The sequence below is a fragment of the Cyphomyrmex costatus genome, unplaced genomic scaffold (genome assembly GCF_001594065.2).
Source record: "Cyphomyrmex costatus isolate MS0001 unplaced genomic scaffold, Ccosl1.0 scaffold474, whole genome shotgun sequence".
In the NCBI taxonomy this organism is placed as follows: domain Eukaryota; kingdom Metazoa; phylum Arthropoda; class Insecta; order Hymenoptera; family Formicidae; genus Cyphomyrmex; species Cyphomyrmex costatus.
The window spans coordinates 1,416,994-1,426,762 of record NW_017279009.1 but is presented as its reverse complement, the minus strand read 5'-3'; the positions used below and the strand labels follow the sequence as shown (position 1 = coordinate 1,426,762).

Here is a 9,769-nt window from a genome sequence, read left to right as displayed (position 1 = left end):
GCTGCGTTCGGTAATTGCAAATCTGAGGTGTCGGAGTGCTCTTATATTATAGCATATGTCACGTGCACTATAGAAAAAGAGCACTCCGATGCCTCAGATTTGCATTGCCGAACGCAGCTCATATACATAAAGAATTTGATTGGTCCATTGACTCATGCATAAGAAAATGGACCAATGAAATTCCTTATGCACATGCTTTATGCGTTATGCAAAAGTCTGTGCTCCCCGCTTAAATCTGAGGCATCGGAGTGCTCTTTTTCTATAGTGCACGTGACATATGCTATAATATAAGAGCACTCCGACACCTCAGATTTGCTATTACCGAACGCAGCTAAGTATTTCAGTATCTCAGTATATACTAGTATATACTATAAATACGTATATTTGAAGCATGTTTATGAATAATTTAAAAATAAGAAATTATTATCTAGTTAATCAACTGTGTTGTATTTGTAACGTCGCTAGTATTGTTCGTAATTTTCCCAAGTATAAAATAGAGACTAGCAACTGCGTAAGTACATAAACGACATTTAAGTGTTTCTAACCTTTATTTTCTATTCAAGATTATACACCGGTTGTTAATTCATAATTAATACATACGGCATCACAAATGCCTTAACGTACAAAGTTATGTTATAAAAGATTATAATTTCAATAATATTTCATCATTATTCATTACAAATCAAGAAAAATTTTCCATTTAGGATAATTTTATTTAATAGAATTTCAAAATCAGATTCAGTCTGTAGAATTTTTCAAACTTTTTAAAATATTTTTTTCGTAAGTTCATTATTAAATTTGTATTATTATGTCTGAAAAAAAATAGTTTTTATATTGGGAGTACAAATTAGTTCGGTCCGTTTTCCAAAAGATGATCACCTCCAAAGACGAGTCATTTTTTCGAGACGGAATTCGAAAATTGCCTGAGAGATGGGAAAAAGTAGTAGCCAGCGATGGACAATACTTTAATTAATCTGTTCATTCATTTTGTTTTGAAATAAATGCATTTTTGAACACAAGAAACGGATTAATTTGTACACCTAACATTTAAAAACTACGATAAAAAAGTTTCATAATATTTATGAGATTTTTTCGTCAAATAAGCTACTTGTACAGCTACTTCTTTTAAGATAAAAGTTTATTTAAATTATATTTAAATAGTAATATGCATTAAAATTGAAATAATTAAGAATAATAAGTAGAGGTTAAATAATAGAGTATAAATCATTAAAGTATATTATATAATAGAATATTAATCTACTTCTATTTGAAGATGTTATCTATCATCTCCTTTTTTTCGTTTTTTTTTGTTACATAAAAATTATATATAGGAAATAATCACGGAAGTTTTTGCTAAGCAAATATCTCTTTCTCACTGTTCATTTTTTTCCAACATTACCATATATTAATTAAATGCAAAACTTATTGTATTCATATAGCAATATGCATGTGTACTTTACTGCATATTTATACATGTATGATCTACATTAGCTCAGTATTGATTATTAGTGTATTAACCAATATTGGTATACATTAACTATATCATATTTGGAGACATTTTTACAAAATTGATCATTTAAAAAAAAAGTACCATACTACATAATTAATATTTTTTAATTTTAATATAATTATATGTCGCGATAATAGTTTTGTTTATCAGTAGAATGAATGGGACTTTAAAGGGATTTCTACGATTGTATCCAATAACACGCAATTGGACAGTCTTATCGAATTATATAATACCATTACAAACGATACAAAAAGTATCACGAGTTTATAGTACCAGTTTGACAGGTAATCAAATATTTTACATATATTTGTATAAACATGATATACTTCAACAGAACGTATGTGTTTTTCAGATCATACACAGCTGGAAGATTGTGTATTACCAACAGAAAAATTTAACTATGTATCCACTGATATCAAGCCGTTGTACAAATCTATGGAAATATTGGAGAAGGCAGCAAGTAATTATACAAATATGACTGTACACGATGCTATTGACACAATATTTACATTATTTAAAGCTTCTAAAAACACAGAAGAGGATTTGCAAAATATTAAGCAACATATAGGCTTTATGCGCCTATGCGAAGTGTTAAATAGAAACATTAGACTTATGAAAACCAATGAAATTATTACTAGTCTGAGAATATTGACGTATTTTAAGATTCCAGCCAGCTGTGTTTTAACTCAGTCATTATTGCAAATGATTCGTGCAAATGTAAATGAGATATCGATTCAGGATATAATCAATATAACTATATTATTAAAGAAAATGGATAATACACCATTAAGAGATGCTTTATTAATAGCATTACCTGTCGTTTTTGAAGCCCAGTTACCTACAAAATTGGATCCAGATAATATTTTTATTTTGACACAGTCATTAAGATTTATATGTGAAAATGGTATTAATAATCCAAAAATACAAAATGTAATACTGAAGTCATTACAAAAATTTGAAAATGAACTGGATATACAAACGGCTTGGTCTATATTTTGTAGCTTATGTATTATCTCTTATCCATCTCCGATGGCTTTTGAATTGTTATTTAATATTCAAAAGATTTTAATAAATGATTCAAAACAATTAACTATTCCAGAGATAATAAGGGCGCTACATAAATTAGTGCTGGTCACTGCAAGGAAGTATGTCATCTTTATAAGATTCTTATATGTATTAGTATTTGACATTGTGAAAATAAAATATTGACATTTATATTATTATTTGTTGTAGTAAGGAATATGGATGCAGGTTTTACAATGAAGCACTGGTGGATGCTTTTATCAATTCAGCATTGTCTGCAGAAATTTCTTTTGACAGCAGTATCTATCTGCTGAAACGTTTAAATGAGCTAAATTACGCTCATATACCTTTTCTAGAATATTTAGCAGCAAAATGCTTTGAGCAGCCAAATTTACTAAAAAACGCATCATATTATAGAATATCTATTTTCTTAGAAGGATTAATTAATGCTGATTATAAGCCAGTATTTTGGGATATTATACGAGATGCAATATTGGCGAATAAAGTGGAAAATAAGATTTTTAACAGATCTATGATCAAATTTGCTTTACATTTGATTGCATTAGATTGTTATAGTCCAAGTTTAATCAGCAAAGTCTTTTATCAGATTATAAAAACTAATGAACCAATGAAGAATATTCATATGAGAGAGTTATTACTTTTATATCAAAGTATTAAGACGCTGTATCCTATGTATAATGGACCATGGCCATCGCAAGATATACTTGAACATGCTGTAAACATAGACAAAACGTTGCTTAGTCCTATACTTCCCACATTTTCTTTAAAAACGGCATTAGAATTAGCATTAGGTGGTCCTCAGTATATTCATAATAACATGAAGACAAAACTTGGGCATGACATTGGTAAGTTATTAAAGAATAAAATTTTCTTTATTGTAAGAAACACATCTTGAAAATGTCGGGCGCTCCGCCGGTGCCGGGACTTAAACCGAGGCCTCGATTCGTCCATATTAGCAAGCAACCGTCTTGCCGTAGAGCCACACAGCCTGACGATGAGAACTTAGTTTATATTCTATATTATATTCTTACGGAAGAAAAAATATTTTGTGTCAAAACAATAAAAGGATAAAGTAAAGGGCAATTTGAGAGTTATCAATTTTGTGTCAACTTAAAAATATTTATTCTTTGAATAATATGTTAATTTTCCATAAATTGATAATTATTCAAAATGCTAATACAATTTAATAATTATTAAGTGAATTATACGCAGACATGAATTTTGACCCAGAAACAGCAGCATGTAATTCTAATATTTTTAACATACTGAAACCAAATCCGTAGCTCAAATTGCTCTATCACATCAGGTTGTCAAGAAATATGGGCTACAAGTTTGAATTTAGCATGAAAAAAATCTATAAAAAAATCTTATACCAAAAGTCTTCAGGATACATACTGTCGTTGCTGGATAAAAAAATTCGTTTGTAGACTTGTGTAATTGGTTATCTTACATTATCTTTAATAATTTTTCATGTCTCATTAATTTTGTTATATATAATTTTTTAAACTGCAATTAGCAATTTAAAGTTTATCTAAAATTTTATCATTGTAGATCACGTTGTTGTAATGAGAAAAGGAGGATATCCTGTTGCAATTAATACAGATACGTCTAATGCAACTAACATAACGTACATTGAAGATATACAAACTCCAAGCGAAAGTCAGATGTAAGAACACATACGGTTTATTTATATATTACAATTGATTTTTTATGTTTGTTACTAATGTATATGCATCTTAGGATACTTATCTTCAATTTACCTGATGCTGCATATGCTGTGAACTCTCAAAGACTAAAAAGTACATGGTCGTTAAAAATAAAATCCGTTGAAGCATTAATGAAAACAAATGCAATTGCAATAAATTCTAGTTCTTGGATGAAACTACCGGAATACGAAAGACTTCCATATCTGATGCGAGCTATAAGGCTAAAATGCGAAGACGACTCATTCTTAACAAAATAAAATATATTTTATCATCAACAAGAAAATACGTAGAATTTTCGAATATACTCTGAATGATATATTTTAAATATCAATGTGATGATATATGTATTAATTACATTGTTCACAAATTAAAATTTTTTTTCTAGATCACACGAACAGGATAAAATAATTCTTATAAAATTTTTGTCGTTAAAAATTAATCCATAAATGGAATTATTGTTACGTTACGTTTTTGAGAAAATTGAACCTAAAAGAACTGAAAATAGCATTTTTAGATACTTTTGAGCTGAAGTGTCTTAAAAACGTGACATGATAAAGTTATTTAACTTCAAAGTTTCAAATGGTACCCCCTGTAAAATGTTACATATTTGGATTCTACGGAGAAAAACAAATAAACTTTGTTCGCAACATTTCTTTGGAAAATGCTCCTATCAAAAGTTACGAACATTTAAACTTTAATGTAGAGTGTATTGAAATTAATGATAATTAAATAAAACTCGTAGTTTTTCTGTTTTTTTACATTTTATTAAATGTTCGAACTGTTGACCATTAACATCTAAACGCTGATTAATTCTTTTTACAAAACTTTGCCTAACTCTAAACAACATTTCTGGAGTCACCTTAGTGCAAGCAATACGTATTCTTCGTTTTAAGTCTTCTTTCGTCGTAAATGGTCGAGATGTGACGAAAGAGGGGGCCATTGAACAGGACCTCCTCGACCTATTCATCTGTCACGAAATATCTCATTTAAAAGAGTACTACATTCAAAAATAACTAAATACATATATAGTAGATCTGTATTTAAGTTTCCCGATAAATGTGTATATTTATGTTTCTTTTAATTAACATGAAGAGCGTTTTCGTTTTCATTATATCGTGAACACAACTTTATGTCAATGGAGTTCAACCGTGAATAAAATGATAAAAGTTTAAATGTTTATAACTTTTGATAGGAGCATTTTCCATAGAAATATTTCAGACAAACTTTACTTGTTTTTCCCTGTAGAATCCAAATATATAACATTTTACGGGGGGTCCCATTTGAAATTTTAATGTTACTCCCCACTCCTTTTCAAGGGGAAACGGAGATGGATTTTTATTTACGTAGCTAGAGAGAGAAAGGCCCCTCGAAACTAAGCAACTTTTGTTTGACACTTTCTTCTATTGTTAAAAACAAGCAAGTTATTCAGGTGACTTGTTTTAAATGCTCCCCCCCCAACCCTGTGTATATATATATATATATATATATCTATCTATGGATTTTTTGTTTCTTACATAAAACAGTCAATAAAAACGGCACACAATTTTATAAATTTTTTGTTGCTAATAACGAATTCGTATATGAAATTACTATTATGTCACGATTTTTGAGTTTCTTCAGCTCAAAAGTATTAAAAAATGCCACTTTTGGCATATTTAGATTTTTTTTCAATTTTTTCACAAAAGTGATGTGATAGAATAATTTCATTTACGGATTCATTTTCGAAGACAAAAAAAAATCTAAGAATTAATTTTGTTCAATTTGTAATTCAAACTCCATGTCAGAGAGTCTACATAATGTACTATTATACAAACAATTGAAATATACATGCAATAAGATAATTTGTTATTCGTTTATGAAAAATAATATAGATAGTATGTAGATAAAACAATTTATACAAAAAATGTTTATTATAGTCCAAAAATTATGCTGACATACATAATAAGATAATTTTAAACTTTACTGTATTTATAATTATAAATATTGTCTGCCATGTATATTTATTTTAATTACACCTTGTTTAAGATAAACTTGTAACATAGGAAATATCTTAAAAAATAGAAAAGAATAACATATGTGTACAGTTTTTAACTAGATAACTCATAATGAACCCATTTTTTAAATTTCTTAAATGCGTATTTTCTCTCTTTCCCCCTCTCCTATCTCTCTTCTCCCTTCTTTTTCTTTTAATTCTTTGAAAATTAAAGTTTTTTAATATAGAAAAACCTTGAATAAATAGATTGTAATATATTACTAAGTAATATTATAATTATGATTAGAGGGATCCGATTGCACATCGCTACATTGGCTAATTTTAAATAAAATATTCTCATTCGTAATGCATCAGAAAATTACTAGGCACCGAGGATGTATAAGGCTAACAGCATTCTCCTATTATCTCGCATCCATAAGTCAATCAATACAATTTCTTCATATACTATTTATATTTCCTATCAATAAAATATGAAAAATTTGAAAATTATGCTCGATAAACTATAATTTAACATTTTTTTGATAATACAAAAAAATATTTTAGATAAAAGTAGTATCGTTTCGAGAGGATATTTTGTTTTAAATTTAAATTTCGCTAATTTTTAACGAATACATTGTAAAATATATTTATTTTACATAAATGTAAAAAGACTCCCAAAACCAATATATAGAATAGTTAGAAAAATTATATTACGTGAAAGAAATTATATGATTCCATTTCACAAAAAAGTAAAAGTAAATTTTATATTTCTTTGACGCCTTTAAGGAGATGCTGGAGTCGCCGATGAAACTAGCGATGAAACTACCGATGAAAACATTTTTATCTTCAGCGTTGATCGCCACACTAAGGTTAAATGGATAAAGAAATCTGTAATTTCATATTTTTTCCAGCTTTGGACACAAAATATACCAGGGACAGATACATTAGCCTGAATATTTAAATTGTGGAGAAGAAATTTTTATTTTGCAAAACTATTATGAGGAAATTAGACAGAAACGAAAACGTCAAACACGCTAATTTTATCAATATAGGCAGGTCCAGGCATCATCTTAACTAGAAAAAAACGCGACTAAAATATATGGCTCTCGAAACAATTTCACTTTTAAGTAAAATATTTTTTTACATTATCAATAATTTTGAAGAAAGTTGCAGGGATTGATTAAAATATCTTGTATAATAAACAATTTTTTTTAATAAGTTCTAATTAAACTGAATAACTTGATATTTAATAAAGATGTACAATATTTTTTTTACTAGTACATAATGTACCACTAGATCTTAAAGATTCAAAGTGAATTTGTATCAATATTTTTTTACATAAAAATTATTTATCTATGTATTACAATACAACTTAATAATAATTATATTGTAAAAGTTATATTTCAATAATTCGATTTGATGTAATTCAATTCAATTTGGGTGAAAAGTTGTGGATTCAATTTGATTCGGATTTAAAGAAAGAAATAATATTTAATTTGATTTGGCATCAAAAAACTTTGAATTTATATATCTCAAAAAAATATGTTATGGCTTCAGATAAAGCTTTATGCTTATTATTTAAAAATATCATTTAATTGTCATATAGTATCTATTAGCACCTATCTTATGCACAACTCAGACTCTGAAATCCAAGTATTGTTATCATTGATTCAAACCAAATAATTTTAGAGCGTTAAAAGCGGTAGCGAGCGCAACTTGTTCTGGTGTGATTCGCATAAACGCTGCTACCATTTCCACGATTGCTGGCAAGGCACATGGTTCGTTACGTTGGAAAGTGCAGTAACGATGAAGAAATGTCATAGACCGTTCGGTTAAAGCATCCTTTACGTGTACAGGTAATTTACTGGCTCTGGTATTTGGATACATAAATGGCGCGTCGGTTTCCACTAGAATCTTATCTAATGGCGCTCGTCCTCCCTCTAGCAACTGTCTTACTCCACTATCGGATTTGTCCTTGCACAGATAGCCTGTGATGCCTAGATAAAAGCCTTGATCCAAATAAATCTGTGCCTCTTCCGCAGTGCCGATAAAGGAGTGAATCAGAATAGGCGGCAGACGATTCTTATATTGGTCAAGAACTTTTAACACATCTTTCTGTGCACCTCTTTCATGTATTACTAGTGGCTTATTTAACGTACAGGCTAATTCTATTTGCTTGTGAAATACAATACGTTGTGCCTCCGGAGCTGAGAAATCACGGCTGTAGTCTAAGCCACATTCTCCAATCGCAACGCATTCTGGATTACTGGCTATACCTTCTAATTCTTGCAAGGTATTTGGTTCCTCCCAAGACTTGGCATCGTGCGGATGTACACCAGCAGTTGAGTAAAGCGTTCCAGGATATATTCTTGTCAGCCTTAGTGCTTCTTTACTGGAACGAATGCTAGCACCGGTTACCATAATCTTTTGTACACCAGCATCCTTTGCTCTTTGTATTACACTATCCAAATCTCGACTATACTTCTTATTTGTTAAATTGGCACCAACATCAACTATAATATAATTTTCATAACACTGAGTCATAGATGAGGGAACAGCTTTTTCCTCCTCCGCCATTCTTTAATACTTTTGCAGAATAATATGCTGAAAACAGAAAGATAATGAGTATTAGATACATGCTAAACTGTTGCATAGAAATGACAGATATCTATCATTGCTTCGTTACAAAATAAGAACACAGTGAGCATCTATAGCAACAGGTAAGATCAACTATTTTTAGAAAGCATATGTATGCTCTTAAAGAAATATGATTCACAATTATTTTATAAATGTGTCTCCGTTAATATTTATCGCATTTTTAACTAAACAAATGCAGTATTATACAGAAAACTTAAAAAAAAAAGACAAAAAACCATGACTAACGCGAGAAATACATTACGACGCGTTTTTGCACAAAATGAAAGATTTTGAAAGAAAACAGTGCGGACCTGTCGTTGAAATGTTATATTAATCGTAGAAGTTGGCCACTATTGAGATTACTTCTGGGTGTATTCTTTTTTATTGTATTTTCTCAGTCATATGTATTTTTGTCAAAGTAAAGTCGTCGCGGGCGCTCACACATTGTCATTCATTTGGAGCGGAGCGGGAGGAAGAACGCAATCGCGCGGTTAGAATACGTGATACACTCCTATCCGATGCACTCCGACCTCCAAACCAAAGTTTAGCTTTTATTATATACAGTGAATCAGTGACCACCTTGGCTATCTCTTCATCGTGGTGTAACGGCAATCGGTCATGATCGACAGACAATCTTGGAAGACGTCCGATATCACTTAGATTTTCTTTCCTCGATGTCGAAATAAACAATAGGCACTGCACTATATATAAACTGTGGGCCGAATTGAGCCGAATGCCCACGAGAGCTAAGGCAGAGAGAAACCTGAGAGAGGACATAACGACCTAAAACCTGTAACCACAAAATACTGCCGCGCACTACTGCCCACTGCAAAAGTGGATGTGAACTACATGCCAGATCCACTATTCTGAGGATAACGCATATACTTTTCAAGACTGATG

General features: G+C 30.1%; 2 protein-coding genes across 3 annotated transcripts; one reads left to right on the top strand and one right to left on the bottom strand.

The window, feature by feature from the left end:
- The first annotated feature begins 1,697 nt into the window (after positions 1 to 1,697).
- Positions 1,698 to 4,559, top strand: LOC108777869 (uncharacterized). The gene is made up of 6 exons (XM_018544852.1): positions 1,698 to 1,794; positions 1,863 to 2,414; positions 2,610 to 2,655; positions 2,744 to 3,399; positions 4,106 to 4,220; positions 4,295 to 4,559. Exons 2-6 carry the CDS (start codon positions 1,946 to 1,948, stop codon positions 4,515 to 4,517), a joined length of 1,509 nt encoding a protein of 502 aa, XP_018400354.1. The 5' UTR covers positions 1,698 to 1,794; positions 1,863 to 1,945; the 3' UTR covers positions 4,518 to 4,559.
- Positions 4,560 to 7,787: 3,228 nt separating this feature from the next.
- On the bottom strand, positions 7,788 to 9,545 carry LOC108777987 (3'-5' ssDNA/RNA exonuclease TatD). Of its 2 annotated transcripts, none has more exons than XM_018545023.1 (2): positions 9,449 to 9,545; positions 7,788 to 8,836 (listed from the first exon to the last, which is right to left on the bottom strand). In XM_018545023.1, exon 2 carries the CDS (start codon positions 8,807 to 8,809, stop codon positions 7,895 to 7,897), a length of 915 nt encoding a protein of 304 aa, XP_018400525.1. In that variant the 5' UTR covers positions 8,810 to 8,836; positions 9,449 to 9,545; the 3' UTR covers positions 7,788 to 7,894. The 2 variants fall into 2 exon arrangements, with proteins under 2 accessions (XP_018400525.1, XP_018400526.1); XM_018545024.1 differs by lacking the exon at positions 9,449 to 9,545 and adding an exon at positions 9,181 to 9,214.
- Between the last annotated feature and the right edge of the window lie 224 nt (positions 9,546 to 9,769).